Genomic DNA, 17,255 nt, shown 5'->3' with positions numbered 1-17,255 from the left:
TAAATCTACAAGCTAGGCATGTCACTGAAGCCTCTGTTCCCTTCAGCAGACCTCGGACATGGAGATTAGGATTGAAACATTGTGCTCAGAGGAAGAGTGTGGGTAAAGGAAGATTATATATTATTAAAACTTTTCAAGCTAGTTGTTGGTCACTCACACCTATAATCCTAGCTACTCTGGAGGTTGAGATCTGAGGATTGTGGTTTGAAGTCAGCCTAGGCAGGAAAGTCTGTGAGAGACTCTTATCTCCAATTAACCACCAAAAAGCTGGCACTGGAGCTATGTGGTAGCTCAAGTGGTAGAGCACAAAAATTCAGGGACATCACCCAGGCCCAGAATTCAAGCCCCAAGACGATCAAAAAACAAAATCAAAAACTCTTTTCAGTCTTATAGGATTAAAAACAACAAGAAAAAAACCTTACATAAAACTGGGCCCTGGTGGCTCACGCCTATCATCCTAACTACTCAGGAGGCTGAGATCTGAGGATCGAAGTTCAGAGCCAACCTGGGCAGAAAGTCCACGAGACTCTTATCTCCAATTAACTGCCAGAAAACCAGAAGTTAGTGCTGTGGCTCAAAGTAGTAGAGCACTAGCCTTGAGCGCAAAAGGTCAGGGACATCTCCCAAGCCCTGAGTTCAAGCCCTATGACTAACAAAACAACAACCCCCCCCCCCAAAAAAAAAAAAAAAACCCACCTTACATAACTGGAGAAAGGAAAGGCAGGGGTGACAAAAAGGAAATGTATTCATTACCAAACTTATGAAAATGGTAATCCCTCTGTATCACACCTTAATAATAACAATAACATCATACTTTAAAAAACTACATATGCAAATATGGTATTAAAAACAACAACAACCACCTTACCTGGCTTCTTTCTAAACTTAGCTGAAGGACTTGGTTGCTAATTATGCCTTAACCATCTCTTCCATAGCTCACACCTCACATATGCATCATTGTCCCTACCACACCCCCTTCCCGAGTCTCTGAAAATGGAACTGTTCGTTGTTATTTCTCAGACAGACCCATACTGTTGTAATTAGCCTGTTTATGCCATGCTAGCATGGTATAATGATAAGCAGATAACAATAATCTCAAGTAATTGTGATACTATATGAGTAGGGCTTATCAAAACCCTTTTATTGGAAGTTTTACTTCCTATGAGCAAATTTCTTTGAAGTTTGAGGGATGTGTTTTTTTTTTTTTTTTTTTTTTTTTTTTTGTCGGTCATGGGGCTTGAACTCTGGGCCTGGGCGCTGTCCCTCAGCTCTTCAGCTCAAGGCGAGCGCTCTACCACTTGAGCTACAGCGCCACTTCCTGAGGGATGTGTTTTATCTGCATGACAGTCTTATGAAATTAAAACTCAATTTGTGGGCCACTCTATAAAGTATATCTGGTCCAGGATGTCTTTTGTTTTGTTTTGTTTTTGTTGCCAGTCCTGGGGCAAAGTAGCTAAATTACAGGCATGAACTACCAGTGCCTGGTTAAATGTGGTCTTTTATGCTAATAAGGCTAATGTGCTACCACTTGAGCCATAGCACCACTTCTGGCTTTTTTTTTTCTGCTTATGTGGTGCTGAGGAATCGAACCCAGGGCCTCATGCATGCAAGGCAAGCGCTCTACCACTGAGCCACCTTCCCAGCCCCAGGGCTTCAGAATTTATACAGATAATTAAGACTTATATGCACTGTTAATCTTTTTTTTCTTTTTTCTCTTTTGTTATTTTTGAATATGTGACTTTACCAGGATCCTTTGAAAAACCATACGTGCAAAAGGTGAGTACCTCTTTAATGGATTTCCTTGTGCTCCCCAATTTCTGCCTTGAGGCTTTTCTGCAGATATACATGCAGAACCTAATTTAAGAGCACAGGCTGACAGCTAATGCTTTGTTGGACAAAGTCTTCACAAACTCAGTAGTTATTATGATACTCATCAAGTTCATTTTTATAATTTCAACCATTTTGAATAATGAAGATTCTTTCATTGAGTGATATTACAATCTGTGACATAAATTGGAATCACATCCAAAAAGAGGCTGGTGTACATGAGTAACTAATTCTCTGATGCCATTACCTGACTTTCACCTGAAACTTGATCTGTGTGAAGTGCAAAAGAAACATTTTTAGTTATAGTCAATAATTCTGTTTTTCTCCAAGGTTTACTTGTAGTGTGTCCCTTGTACTGTGTCCCCCAGTAATGTTAGAAATACAGAGGTTTGTAGCTCTGAGAAATGGAGTAAGCCACCCACTCATAAGTGCATTATCTACCATGACTGTGGCCAGCCTGGATTGTAAAGAAATCTTCAAGAACCAGGCACCAGTGTAATCATAGCTACTCAGGAGGCTGAGACCTAAGGATTGCAGCTCAGAGCTGAGCAGGAGAGTCCATGTGACTCTTATCTACAATAAGCTACCAAAAAAGTTGAAAGGAGAGCTGTGGCTTAAGTGGTTGAGTACTAGGCTTGAGCACAAACGCTCAAGGGACAGCGCCTAGACCCTGAGTTCAAGCCCAGAGTTGGCATATACACACCCACATACACACAGATTTTTGAATAAAATGAATGAATTGTAGTCTATTCATCCTGTAGAATACTACAGAGGGCTAAAAGTAAATGAATCACAATTGTGTGCAGTTCCATGCACTAGCCTGGATGGATCAACAGGAAGAAAATTCTGTCTTTTGGCAGGAAGTTGCTGTGCAATGTAAATCTCCTTCCGTGCAGTATAAATGTGTTCCCTCCATTTCTCCCTTCAGTGGCAGTTTAGTAGAAAGATTACACGAGGCTTGGTGGTCAACCATTCTGTCTTGTATATTAAGGAATATCTGCAGTGGACATGAGTCTTTTGTGGTTGCTCCTCAAGAAATCTGAATTCATTTCTATTGTGAAGAGATTACTTAACAGTTCCCATGGGCCATCTTGCTACTACACAAGTCATCTTGATTGATTTATTTATTGTTTAACTAAGTTACTTGGCTGACATTCTAACATCGTTTGGAGTAGCTTTCTGACATGCTTTGGTATACAAAGTGGTGGGCATGTTTAGGCAAACAGAATCATTTTTATTATGAATGTTAGTTGCTTTTATTGGCTTGGAAACTATTTAATACTGAAGCTAGATATGTCTTAACTAGCGAGGCAGCTTGGTCATTTGAACCAGAAAAGAGTTATACCTTAAAACTAGCTGCTGAGCCAGGCACTGATGGCTCACACCTGTAATCCTAGCTACTCAGGAGGCTGAAATCTGAGGATCAGGGGTCAAAGCCAGCCTTGGCAGGAAAGTCTGTGGGACTCTTATCTCCAATAAAACATAAAAAAAACAGAAGTGGTGCTGTGACTCAACTGGTAGAGCACTAACCTTGAGCTGAAGAGCTGAGGGACAGCATGCAGGCCCAGAGTTCAAGCCCCACAACCGACAAAACTAAAACAAACTAGCTGCTGATAATTTTAATTATTATTTTATTTTAATTATTACTCTTAATGTTATATTTATTTTTATTTATTTATTTATTTATTTTTTGGTCAGTCATGGGGCTTGAACTCTGGGCCTGGGCGCTGTCTCTCAGCTTTTCTGCTCAAGGCAAGCACTCTACCACTTGAGCCACAGCACCACTTCTGGTTTATTGGAGATAAGAGTCTCAGAGAGGGCTGGGAAGGTGTCTCAGTGGTAGAGCACTTGCCTTGCATGCATGAGGCCCTGGGTTTGATTCCTCAGCACCACATATGCAGAAAAAAAAGGCCGGAAGTGGCACTGTGGCTCAAGTGGTAGAGCACTCGCCTTGAGCTGAAGAGCTGAGGGACAGTGCCCAGGCCCAGAGTTCAGGCCCCATGACTGGATCCAAAAAAAAAAAAAAGAGTCTCAGAGACTTTCCTGCCCAGGCTAGCTTTGAACTGCAATTCTCAGATCTCAGCCTCCTGAGTAGCTAGGATTACTGCTTGATAAACTCTATTAGAGTTATTTTAAGAAAAAACGATTACTGTTCTGAAACTCTAAGGAGTGTCACCTATAATACATATCAAGCCAGTGCTCTTTGCTTGACTTAGGACTATAGAGATGTTTGTTGTGTAATAAAAGCAGTTTAATTTCCCAAGGTGATTCTTGCCCCTATAAATATTTATTAGTGAACAGATATTGAAAGATAGTGTTGCTGGATAACAGTGGCTCACACTTGTAATCCTAGCTACTGAGGAGGCTGAGCTCTGAGGTTCATGATTCAAAGCCAGCATGGGCAGAAAAGACTCCCAAGAGAGTCTTATCTCCAATTACCAGCAAAAAAAGCTGGAAGTGGAGTTGTGGCTCAAGTGGTATACTGCCAGCCTTGAACAAAACAACAACAACAAGCTGCAAATGAGAATGCAAGGCCCTGAATTCACGCTCCAGTACCGGCCCCAAAAATAGTGACATGAAATGGGATGAAATGAGGTGAAAGAGAAGGAAGAAAGTCTAGATTGTATAAACTCCTTACACCTTTGCTGCTGTTTTTCCTTATTCTAGTTGCTGGGCATATTGGATTCTCCCCATTGTCAGCGCGGTCCTCATAGGTGTCCTATATCGCTACTACAAGATGGAAAGCAAATCTTGAGACCTGCTGAAGCCTGGGAACACATCTTGGGAGTGAGAAGTAGAGACTTGCTTTGGGAGCTGCAGCAGTGGCCCCTCCTTGATTCCTGCCCAATCGTCTTTGAAGCCAGGATGGTTGGCCACATACCCACCTCCAATCTGGGACCAATATCCTTCATTTTCCAGAGCCTTACTCTCAAAGCACCTGCACACTTGCTCTATCTTCCCCAGGGCATCTTCCCTGGTTTCCACAACTACCTTACATTTCACACACTTATGTTAATGATTTCAATTCTTACGATGTAGTGACGTTGTTTGATTAAAAAAAAAAAAAGCCTGATGTTTAAGAGTTGGACTGTATATGAGATGTTCTTTTTGTGCTGGTACTGGGGCTTGAACTCAGGGCCTGGGTGCTACTCCTGAGCTTTTTTGATCAAGGCTAGCGATCCACCACTTTGAGCCAGAGTGTCATTTCTGGCTTTTTCTGGTTAATTGGCGATATGACTTTCCTGCCCAGGCTGGCTTTGAACTACAATCCTGAGATCTCAGCTTTTTGAGTTGTTAGGATTTTACAGGCGTGAGCTACCAGTACCAGGCTACATTAGACATTCTTAACCCAATTTTGAAGCTTTCCTTTTTAGTAAATACTTTTTGTAAAATTCTGGTTTAATTTTCCTATTTATCACAAAAGGTTTGATACATATATACCAATGATTGAAAGCACAACTACAAAATTAGCTTTTTTATTTTCCTGTTCTCTATTTTATTGTACTTATTTATTTATTATTATTCTTTATTTTTTATTTTTTGGCTGGTCCTGGGCTCTGTCCCTGAGGTTTTTGAAGCCATAACTCTGCTTCCAGCTTTTTGTAGTTAATTAGAGATAAGATTATTGTGGACTTTCCCTGCCTGGGTTGGCTTTGAACTGGAACCCTCAGATCTCAAACTCCTGAATCACTAAGATTATAGGCATGAACCACTAGCTCTCAGCTTTTTTTTTTTTCTTTGCTAGTCCTGGGGCTTGAACTCAGGGTGTGGGTATAGTCCTTGAGCTTCTTTTACTCAAGGCTAGCACTCTACCACTTGAGCCACAGCACCACTTTTCAGCTTTGTCTGTTTATGTGGTACTGTGGAATCAAACCCAGGGCTTCATGAATGCTAGGCAAGCACTCTACCACTAAGCCGCATTCCCAGCCCCAGCTTTGACCTTGTTTATGTTTGTTAAAACTAGAAAGAGCTTTGTGGCCATCCCCCCCTATCCATGTGAATATAACTGGATGCTATTCCTACCTCCAAAATCCAGCCACCTTCCCTCCCAAGGGTAGGGGGAGCAGGTTATGCTTTACTTTGATTGCTTGGGTGGGAAGAGCTGAAAGAAGGAGGAGGGGTGGTTTGGAAGCTAGAACCCTGGTGAGTTCAGAATGATCTTTCTTTTGAAAAATATTGAAAGCACTACTTTTGACAGGAGTTGGGCAAAACTCCCGAAGCTTTCTCTGATTTGGCACTACCTTCTAACTACCCCTCCTCTTTTCTCCTAGCTCTCTATTATTGGCAAAATGTAAACACATGCTATGTCTTTAGAAATTTACCAGGGATTCTGGTGGCTTTTTTAAATAGAGTAACAAATGTTTGATTTCCCTGTTTGACCAGAGAAAAAAGACGCCACTTTGATCTTCTGTCTGCCTTAATAAAATAGCTTCATCATTTAAGAGTGGGAGACCATTCATGACAAGAGACTATTTTCTTTTTTTTTTTTGGGTCCGGTTGTGGGGCCTGAACTCTGGCCTGGGCGCTGTCCCTCAGCTCTTCAGCTCAAGGCTAGCGCTCTACCACTTGAGCCACAGCGCTACTTCCGGCTTTTTTCTTATGTGGTGCTGAGGAATCAAACCCAGGGCCTCAGGCATGCAAGGCAAGCACTCTACCACTGAGCCACCTTCCCAGCCCCGACAAGAGACTATTTTCTATTTCATCATCCCAAAAACTAAAGTTTTGTTTTGCTTTTGATTTTTTTTTGTTTTTTGTTGTTGTTGATCGTGGGGCCTGAACTCTGGGCCTGGGCTCTGTCCCTCAGCAATTCAGCTCAAGGCTAGTTAGTGCTCTACCATTTGAGCCACAGCTCCACTTCTGGCTTTTTCTGCTTATGTGGTGCTAAGGAATCAAACCCAGGGCCTCATGCATACAAGGCAAGCGCTCTACCACTGAGCCACCTTCCCAGCCCCGAAAATGCTTTAAAAAAATAGTCTTTTGGGTTTTTTTTTTCTTCCTCCTCAATATTAAAAAGTAGGTTTTTAATTTAAAATTATGTCATAGGTCTGGGCATTTCTTTGGCATCTTTAACTTTATGTTTCCCCTGTGGAAGCAACTAAGTAGATTGTGTACCAACTGTTTTCCAACTGCTGATTTATTTTTGTTGGTTTCGGGGCTTGAACTCAAAGCCTGGAGACTACCCTTGAGCTTTATCTGCTCAAAGCTAGTGCTCTACCACTTTTAGTCATAGCACCACTTTTGGTTTTGTGGTGTTTAATTGGAGATAAGAATCTTATGGACTTTCCAGCTTAGGCTGGCTTTGAACTGTGGTCCTCAGATCTCAGCTTCCTGAGTAGCTAGGATTACAAGCATGAGTCATCAGTGCCCAGTGTGAATGCTGATTTTTATGCCTGCCCTTAGGGGGTTATCTTTCTGCTTCTGGGCCATTGTCTGTCTGGCAGGGAACAGCTGGATGGGGTACAACCTCCTCCTTCCCTTCCAGTTTACCAAGAGCTGGACAAGACAGGAAAGCTGCCCAGCAAACCAAGGCCAGCCCATGCAAACTGTTTTACAAAGTTCATTTCAGGTCCTGTATCCTGTGATTTAACAGTTGAATGAATTCAGAATTCATCCAAATAATATTAGCCTTTTCCCTTGCATACTATACTTTGAAGTAATTTCTGGTTCACTTTTACGTATTAGAGAAAGGAGTTGAATGGAACTTTGATCTTAACCAGATGTTTATGATATTAATATAGGTGGAGAAATAGTTGGCTCTTCTGTAACAGAAGTGGTGTGACTGAAGGTTGCATTGAATGAGGATTGGGGTGTTATTGCTCTCATGATGATGTCACATGGAATACATTGGGGTACAGAACAAGGCATGTTGGGGAGGTGGAAAGGGAACCTTCGAGCTAAAATGAAGCCAGAAGATTACTTGGACCAGTTGTAAAAGCTGGGATGTTAGCAGAATGGAAAACATCTGGCTTATAGGAAAGATTAAAGAATAATATTCTTAGGTAAAATTCTTGGATTAAAAAAAAAAATATATATATATATATATATTAGGGTAAACATCCATGCAGAAAGTGTGTTTTTCTATTTTAAATTGTTGTTTTTTTTTTTCCTGTTTACATCTGGACTCATTTTTGTTTTTTGTTTTTTAACTAAGAGCCAGAACAAAAAGCTTTTCAGACTTTGTCTCTGCCATCCATGAAATCCATTTAATACTCAGGGAGGGCTTCATTTAAATGATTACAAATGTGATGCCACTTTGTATTATGAAGAGCACTTTTTGGGGTCCATTAACTATAAACCTGCTACCTGCATAAACAGTGAGGTGAGAGGTAGGAATTGAGTAGAGCAGAGGTTTTTCTAAACAAGTCATGTAGCATGGGTGCCAAATCCACCTGAAAGAATTTTGTTTAAGAAGTAGACGGAAATTCTCTAAACAGTGGAGTCAGTCCCTGTTTGCAGACTGCTTGTTCATGGTCTGTGGGGTGTTTGCTTGCTTGTTTTTTCCTCCTCCTCCTCCTCCCCTTCCTCCCCCTCCTCCCCCTCCTCCCCCTCCTTTCCCTTCCTCCCCCTCCCCCTCCCCCTCCTCCTTCTTCCTTTTTTGTTGGTCATAGGGCTTGAACTCTGGGCCTGGGCACTCCCTGTCCCTGAGCTCTTCGGCTCAAGGCGAATGCTCTACCACTTGGGGCCACAGTGCCAGTTCTGGTTTTCTGGTGCTTAAGTGGAGATAAGAGTCTCATGGACTTTCCTGCCTGGGCTGGCTTTGAATGGAAATCCTCAGATCTCAGCCTCCTGAGTAGCTAGGATTACAGGCATGAGCCACTGATACCCGGCTGTTTATTTCTAAAGTGGACCAGCTGTTTCTGGGTCCCATATATACACATGATGGCTGGGGAACACAAAGAGAAAGGTGCCCCCGAAATACAGATGTTGGAGCTCCTGATGGGTTTGTTTGTTTGTTTGTTTTTGGGTCCAGTCATGGGGCCTGAACTCTGGGCCTGGGCACTGTCCCTCAGCTCTTCAGCTCAAAGCTAGCGCTCTACCACTTGAGCCATAGCGCCACTTCTGGCTTTTTTTCTTTTTTGCTTATGTGGTGCTGAGGAATAGAACCCAGAGCCTCAGGCATACAAGGCAAGCGCTCTACCACCGAGCCACCTTCCCAGCCCTGATAGGTTTGTTTTGATTTCCAGGTGACTTACATATCTGTAATGATTTTAAAAAAAGCAATGAGGACACAGTTTATTGTGATTAGATAGATTTCCTTGTGGATGTGTAGGCATAGACAAAAATCTATCAGTACTTATCTTTACTGAGCCTGAAGGTGTTTTTCTGTTGTTGCTGTTTGTTTTTAAGTAATACATGTATGGTTACATTGTAAATTAAAAACTTGGGCTTGGCTTGTGCTTATTAAGTTCTGTTGTGAAATCATGAAACATGGTTTCACAGGTCAGGTGTATCATGTGTGTACGTGTGTCATAAGTATGTTCCCTATTTAAAATCTCAAGTGTATCTATGTGCTTAAATGCCATTTTAGGGGGACTGAAATGTGGCACATCAAAGTTCTTTAACTTTTAGGAGAAATGAATTCAGACATTTCTTGTCTCAACAAGAAATTTGCTTTTTATTTTTTAAAAACCATTGCATTTTGTTGCCAAGTATCACAAAAGTAATGGAGAGGCTACTAGGCTCTGAGAGCCAGGTCTGGAGTTTGTGGGGGTGCTTTAGAAGGAAGGTTCCAGAGCAACAGAGATCTGTCAAGACACCAAGCCTATATCCCGCATCTTACGAGTTTCAGTAGCTGTCCCTTGCATAACACTATCTCCTTCATTGGCTCTTTGAGCAAAACATGATTTTGGTTATTTAACTTTCTTTTTTTCTGTACCCTGTGTTATGAATAAATAATATGATTATTCCTTTTGTGTATTCAATAATGGAGTTTGTTTACCTGTTTTATTTCAGCGTATTTTGAAACAAAGATCTTTGTCTCTGCTGGAATGCATATACAGTGAGTATCTGTTAGAACCACACACAATAAAGATAGTGTTTTCCTTTTTTTTGTCCTGGCTACCATTATTAGAAAAACTAAACTGAAACAAAACACCCAGCTGGGCTCGCTCATGCCTGTATTCCTACCTACGCAATAGGCTGTGATCTGAGCATTATAGTTCAAAGCCAGCCTGGGCAGCCAGAAGTGGAGCTGTGACTCAAGTGGTAGAGTGCTTACCTTAAGTGAAAAGGCTCAGGGACAGTACCAAGATCCTGAGTTCAAGCCCCAGGGTCAGCACACAAAAAACAAAACAAAAAGCCTTTTAAAATACTTAAAAAAAAACACACAAACTAAAAGTGTTGACGCTCTGATCTCAGGTATTCTGGGTAAAAGTGCATCGGGAAGGGTGGAGTTTACTTATGGTGGTGCTGATGCTCTGGTTAGCATAATCTGTTAGAAGTTCTGTGCTCTTGGAATTCTCACCACTGACTGCTCTGTGCTGTGGAATTTCTCATCTGATAAATTGTTCACTTGGGCACAATAGATACTTGTCTTAGAGGAAAATGCTCCGAACTTTCTAACCTAACAAAAGAGAGTAATCAGTCTTGTTTGTCATTAACTTATTTATTTATTTTGCCAGTCCTGGGGCTTGAATTTAGGGCCTAGGCACTACCCCTGAGCTTCTCTTGCTCAGGGCTAGCACTCTACCACTTGAACTACAGCACCACTCCTGTTTTTTTCTGTTTTATGTCGTACTGAGGAATCGAACCCAGGCATGCTAGGAAAATACTCTACCAGTGCTAAGCCACCTTCCCAGCCCAGTAATCAGTCTTTAATGAGTATGTGGTGGCCCAGGAGGGTCACATCCCACGTGATCCTCATGAGGATCTAGGAATTAACGTGATGACATCACTTTCCAAAGTGCTGATGAAAACATAATTCCCACCAGGGATTGTCTTGGTGATGTCAGAGGATCTACATCCAATCCCATCAAAGCCATAGGGACTCCATTCCTCAGCCTGGGAAGAATAGATGCTGTCATTTATACTGTGTGATTTTTGTATTTATTTGTATTTCTTTTGTATTTCTTTTGTATGTGTGTATTTATTTATTTATTTGGGCTTAAATGCAGGACCTAGGTGCTGTCCCTGTTTATTGTGCTCAAGGATAGTGTTCTACCATTTGAGCCACTGCTCCACTTTTGGCTTTTTTGGTGCTTAGAGATAAGAGTCTCAAGGACTTTGCTGCCTGGGCTGGCTATGAACTGTGATCCCCAGATCTCAGCCTCCTGAGTAGCTAGGATTACAGGTATGAGCCACTGGCAACCAGCTAGAACTTTATATTTTAGTATAGCAAGAGAATTTATTTAATTTAGCTTGTAATAATCTGTTGTTCAAATAGCCTTGCCAAGAAATTTGTCAGAAAGTTTTTCGTCATTTTCTAAAAAATAAATTTGCTGGGTACTGACAGCTCACACCTATAATCCTAGCTATTCAGGAGGATGAGGTCTGAGGATTTTGGTTCAAAGCTGGTCTGGGCAGAAAAGTCTAGGAACCCTGAAGGAGAATGACATGGAGATTTCTGTCTCTAATCTCTTGTTAACCACCAGAAAATTGGAAGTGGCTCTGTGGTTCAAAGTGGTGGGGTACTAGCCTTGAGCAAAAGAGGTCAGGGACAGCGCCCAGGCCTTGATTTTAGGCCCAATGACCAAACAACAACAACAATAATTTTTTGTCATGGATAAGGCTGTGCTTATTGTACCAGATCACCTTCTAAGGGGGACACAACGTTTCAGTACCAACACCAGTACCCAAGGTGCCTATTACACTGTATTATTGGTTATTGTATTTGCTCAGGGAAGGAAAGAAGGAATAACATTGAAGGAATTAAGAGGTTTGAATTTTTTTCTAAATGGAACTTAAAAAAAATGTGGATACACCCATATAATTTTCTGAATTACTGTGAATATTCCTTCTAAACCATTCTTTTGAATTGACGAAATAAACTGTATCAGGGCTGAGGATTGAAACCAACACATTCTAAACAGCCAGAAAGCTATTTATGAAATGCTGCCTGATTTTTAATAGCCTTCTGATTTTATCCTGTGTGTCGTACAATGTAAACACAGTGGGGGGAAAACAATGCATTCCTAAAAGTTTTGTGTTTTCACCTTTTCATTTTATTTGTTTTTTTTTTGGTGCCAGTGACTGGGGCTTGAACCCAGAGCCTGGGTGCTGTCCTGTAGCTTTTGTGCTTGAGCCACAGGGCCACTTTCAGCTCTTTTGGTAGTTATAATTGGAGATAAGAGGGTCACTGACTTTCCTGCCCTGGCTGGCCTGGAACCTTGATCCTCCTATCTCAACTCCTGTGTAGCTAGGATTACAGGGGTGAGCCACTGAGTGTGTGGCCACTTTCTAAATTGCACATGCACATAGTCCAAAAGGTTAAATAGTTTTAACAAGGCTATTGCTAGGACAAACTGGCCCTTTGCTACTCCAGAAGCCTCCAGGTGCAGAGCACTGGTGGACTCCTGCCCTTGGTGGAAGGGGGTTCTCTGAACGGAGAGGGGAATTCCGGGAAAAAGGAATCAGCCTTACTCAATCCTAGTCTGTTCCCCACCGTTCCTGTGCTGGAAGTTAAGCAGGGGTAGGGCCCTACCCAGGACGTGTCAGTTACTGGGGTAATTCTGCCCCATTCATTGCCTGCTGCTAGTCGAGGATGCATCCTCTCCCACCCCCACTTTTGATTTCCCCCCAGACCTAGAGCTTAAACTCAGGGCCTGAGCACTGTCCCTGAGCTTCTTTTGCTTAAGGCTAGCACTCTACCACTTGAGCCACAGCTCCACGTCCAGCCTTTTCTGTTTATATGGTACTGAAGAATCGAACCCAGGGCTTCATACATGCTAGGCAAGCACGCTACCACTAACCACATTCCCAGCCATCTTTTCTTTCTTTCTTTCTTTTTCTTTCTTTCTTTCTTTCTTTCTTTCTTTCTTTCTTTCTTTCTTTCTTTCTTTCTTTCTTTCTTTCTTTCTTTTCTTTCCTTCTCTCTTTCTTTTTCCTTCCCTCCCTCCCTCCCTTCTTTCTTTCTTTCTTTCTCTTTCCAGTGCTGGGCACTGTGTCTTAGCTTCATCTTATAGCTCAAGCTGACACTCTTCCACTTGAGCCATAGCTCTACTTCTGGCTTTTTGGTAGTTAATTGGATAAGAATCTCATAGACTGTCCTGCCTGAGCTGGCTTCATCCATGAACTTTCGATCTCAGTCTCCTGAATAGGTGGATTACAGGAGTGAGCCACACCAGGCCGGGCTCATCCTCCAATTTGAGATTTTACTCTAGAAAATCTACTCTCACCTGGCTACTTTTCTAGTATCCTCTGGTTCTTCTCTGCCTTTTGTACCCGAGAGTTCTCTAACGGGTCCATAGCCAGCTCCCGTTCTACCCCCTCCATCCTCATAGGGTTGGTCGTGAGTTCTGTTCCAGTTGCGGGGTGTGTAGATGCCTGGAGCACTGTGTGGACCCAAGTGGGCATTTCTCAGTGATCTCTGCCATAGGCCTGAGGAAGAGCGGCAGGAGCCAGGCAGCACAGTTACCTTGTAGGCCTCACTGAGTCATCCACAGGCCACAGTTCATTTTCTCCATGGAATCACAGTCCAATCTGCTGAATTCTCCCTTGTTTGTGTGCCTGTCTCTCTCACACCATCAACCAAGGGGTTGATAATACACCTGTGTTCCCTTACCATGTGTGCGCACACACACACACACACACACACACACACACACACACAGACACACACACACACACACACACACACACGCTGTCCTCTGCATGGCTGGGGTCAGTAGAGCAAAACAGAAGTGGAAACTGTGCCCTCTGCTGGCTTGGTGGAAAATAGCATGCCTATTCAAATCCCTCCAACCTTCATCTGACCTTGGAGCAAATGAACAGACTTACTTGCTTGTGACATTTATTCAGCTCTAATGAGGATCCTAAATGCTATGAAGCAGAATCCTTGACTGTACCAGATCCTGACATCATGAAATATTCCACTTGTTTCAAAAAAGGCCTAAAGCAAAGCAGGGTGGTATTGGGTTATAACAAAAGATACATTCCCACCTGACATAAGAATGAACAGTAAAATATGTGTGACTCACGTCATTCTTGAGGAAGGGTTGGGATTCTAACAAGAACACGAATTCAAACATCGAGAGGATATTGAGTAGCTTATATCTATATCTTAATAGCAGCTGAAATTATTGATGACTATACATTATTATATTTTTACTTTTGTAAAAGTAAATTTGGAATTTGGGGAGATTTCAGCCCAAGGAGAAAAAAAAAATGTATCTTGTGTTAGAACAGTATTATGTATTATAGTAATTATATTATTTGTGCTGGTGTTTCCTTTTAAAAAGAGTGCAATTAAAATGTTGGAGACATTTGTAAGGGAAATATTTCTCCAGGAAGATTAGTTGTGTGGTAAATATTTTCAGGAGGATAGGCTGGATTTGGTGTGTGTGTGTGTGTGTGTGTGTGTGTGTGTGTGTGTGTGTGTGTGTGTGTGTGTGTGTGTGTGTGTGTGTGCTGGTACTGGAACTTGAATTCAGGGCCTTTGTGCTCCTGCTTGGCTTTTTTGCTCAAGGCAAACACTACCACTTGAGCTACATCTCCACTTCTGGCTTTTTGCTAGCTAATTGGGGATAAAAGTCCTGCCAGGAGCTGGGCGCTGGTGGCTCACATCTGTAATACTAGCTACTCAGGAGGCTGAGACCTGAGGATCACAGTTCAAAGCCAGCCCAGGCAAGAACATTTGTGAGTCTCTGATCTCCAATTAACCACCAGGAAACTGGAAGTGGCACTGTGGTTCAAGTGGTAGAGCACCAGCCTTGAGCTGAAGAGCTGAGGGACAGTGCCTAGGCCCAGAGTTCAAGCTCTGTGATTGACAAAAAAAAAAAAAAAAGTCCTGACCCGGCTGGCTGATCCTCAGAACTCAGCATCTGCAACAACTAGGATTATAGTCAGGAGCCACCAGTATCTGGTTTATGCTGGGTCTCTTCAACTGGAATTGTGTTGTATTCAAACTTTTTTGTTGGTTCCGAGAACCATACCAGCTGTGTAATGAATTCACTATGAGAGCTTTCATCTTTGAAGTCTATCTATTATTGCTCCTATCATTATGATACATCATTTTACCATTTAACATAACTAACCTACCACTATTTTGACTGCTGTGTATGTGTGTGTGTGCACGCATGTGCATGCATGTGCACATTAATTCTACAGCTTCAACTCAGAGCCTGGGTGCTGTCCTCAAGCTTTCTTGCTCAAGGCTAGCACTCTACTAATTGAGCCACAGCTCTACTTCTGGATTTTTGGTGGTTAATTGGAGATAAGAGTCTCACAAATTTTCCTCAGCCTCCTGAGTATTTAGGATTATAGGCATGAGCCTGTTGCCTTTTCTTTTCTTTTCTTTCTTTCTTTTTTTTTTTGTCGGTCTTGGGCTGGAACTCTGGGCCTGGGAGCTGTCCCTCAGCTCTTCAGCTCAAGGTGAGTGCTCTACCACTTGAGCCACAGCACCACTTCCAGTTTTCTGGTGGTTTATTGGAGAGAAGCATCTAATGGACTTCCCTGCCTAGGCTGGCTTTGAACCGCAATCCTTAGATCTCAACCTCCTGAGTAGCTAGGATTACAGGTGTGAGCCACTGGCACCCGGCTCTTCTTTTTTTTTTTTTAAATAGCCCAAACTGGCCATTGTGTTCACAATGGTCTGAAACTCATCCTTTCCCTCACTCTCTTTCCCAGTTTTTCCCCAACAAATTGCATAGTTCATTTTTACCAAGAGTCCAGTGAGTGCCACGGCTGCATTTGTTCACCCTTTGTCCTTCCATCCCATTTCTGTGCCTTCCCATACACTCCCAAAGACATATAAACAAACAAAACAAAAAAGAAAACAAAAACAGCAAAAAAAAAAAACCCTTCTTGTCTTCAGTTGAGCCTAATGCTTTTGTAATGACGTGTAAATCTTCCCCACTCAGATCTTCTTTGACAGATTCCTTCAGTAGGCATCCATCAAGTGTTGTAATAATATGTATATAGCACATTGAGAAATGGGATATAAACTCAGGCAAGGGGATTCATGCCTATAATCCTGGCTACTTGGGAAGCAGAGATCAGGATGGTGATGGTTCTAGGCTGGCCTGGGCAATCAGTTTGAGAGATTCCATTTCAATTAATACCTGGGGCATGCTTATCACTCTAGCTACAGTGGGGGATATAAATAGGAGGATTGTGGTTCAAACTTGCCCAGGTAAAAAATCAACAGTAAGAAGGGATAGAGGCATGGCTCCAGTGGTAGAGCATCTATCTAGCCAGTGCAAAGTTTAAATCCTAGTTCCAGCTAAAAGAGGTACAAATGTTACATCCCAGCTACATCAAGAAAATGAGTATTAGAAAATGCAGACACAGCCGGGCGCTAGTGGCTCACGCCTGTAATCCTAGCTACTCAGGAGGCTGAGATCTGAGGATTGTGGTTCAAAGCCAGCCCGGGCAGGAGAGACTGTGAGACTCCTATCTCCAATAAACTACCAGAAAACCGGAAGTGGCGCTGTAGCTCAAGTGGTAGAGTGCTCGCCTTGAGCTGAAGAGCTGAGGGACAGCGCCCAGGCCCAGAGTTCAAGCCCCACGACCGACAAAAAAAAAAAAAAAGAAAGAAAATGCAGACACATACATGACTGATAATTTTTTTATGAAAAACTGTTTTGGGCTTTTTTTTCAATTACTGGGATTGAACACAAGGTCTCTCATTTACTGGACATATGCTGTGTCACTTAAACCATAACCTCAAGCCTAATAAGTATTTATGTTATTATTTGCCTTTTTTTTTTTCAGTACTGGGGTTTGAACTTAGGGCCTGGAGCTTCCTAGGTGATATAAAACCACTGATTCATGCTTCTAGCCCTTCAAAACTTTTATTTATTTATTTAATTTTTGTTGATTGTAGGGCTTGTACTCAGGGCCTGAGCTCTGTCCCTAAGCTCTTTTACTCAAGGCTAGTGGTCTACCACATTGAGCCATAGTCTCACTTCTGGTTTTCTGGTGGTTAATTAGAGATAAGAATCACACAGACTCTCTTGACTGGGCTGGCTTTGAACCATGATCCTCAAATCTCGGCCTCCTGCCTAGGTAGCTACGATTATGGGTGGGAGCCACCAGCGCCTGACACTTCAAGAACTTTTTTTTTTTTTTTTCCCAGTCCTGAGGCTTGAATTCTGGTCCTGTCTGGTCCTTGCACTGTCTCTGACTCCTTTTGCTTAAAGTGAACACTCTACCACTTGAGCCACAGTGCCACTTCTAGCTTTTTTTTTTCTGTGATTTAATTGAAGAGTCTCACCGGACTTTCCTGCGCTACCTGGCTTTGAACATTGATCCTCTGATCTCAGCCTCCTGAA

The 17,255-nt window shown here is 42.3% G+C and overlaps 1 protein-coding gene across 2 annotated transcripts in view; it reads left to right on the top strand.

Annotated features, from left to right (window-relative positions):
- The window catches only part of LOC122126227 (cytochrome b5 type B), a 30,194-nt gene extending 14,336 nt beyond the window's left edge, over nt 1-15,858 (top strand). The window contains exons 4-6 of one of the 2 annotated variants that reach the window (XR_006150868.1): nt 1,748-1,776; nt 4,495-4,677; nt 15,843-15,858. Coding sequence is in view for 1 of the 2 variants with exons in the window: in XM_042700894.1 (XP_042556828.1) it covers nt 1,748-1,776; nt 4,495-4,582 (117 nt within the window). In the remaining variant the exon portion in view is untranslated. Of the gene's footprint in view, nt 1-1,747; nt 1,777-4,494; nt 4,921-15,842 lie in introns of those variants that run through there. The other variant, XM_042700894.1, reaches the window with a different exon arrangement.
- Nucleotides 15,859-17,255: the final 1,397 nt, after the last annotated feature.

Source organism: Dipodomys spectabilis, unplaced genomic scaffold (assembly GCF_019054845.1).
Source record: "Dipodomys spectabilis isolate Male_0828 unplaced genomic scaffold, ASM1905484v1 ptg000273l, whole genome shotgun sequence".
In the NCBI taxonomy this organism is placed as follows: Eukaryota; Metazoa; Chordata; class Mammalia; order Rodentia; family Heteromyidae; genus Dipodomys; species Dipodomys spectabilis.
This window is presented reverse-complemented; position numbering and strand designations above follow the sequence as displayed.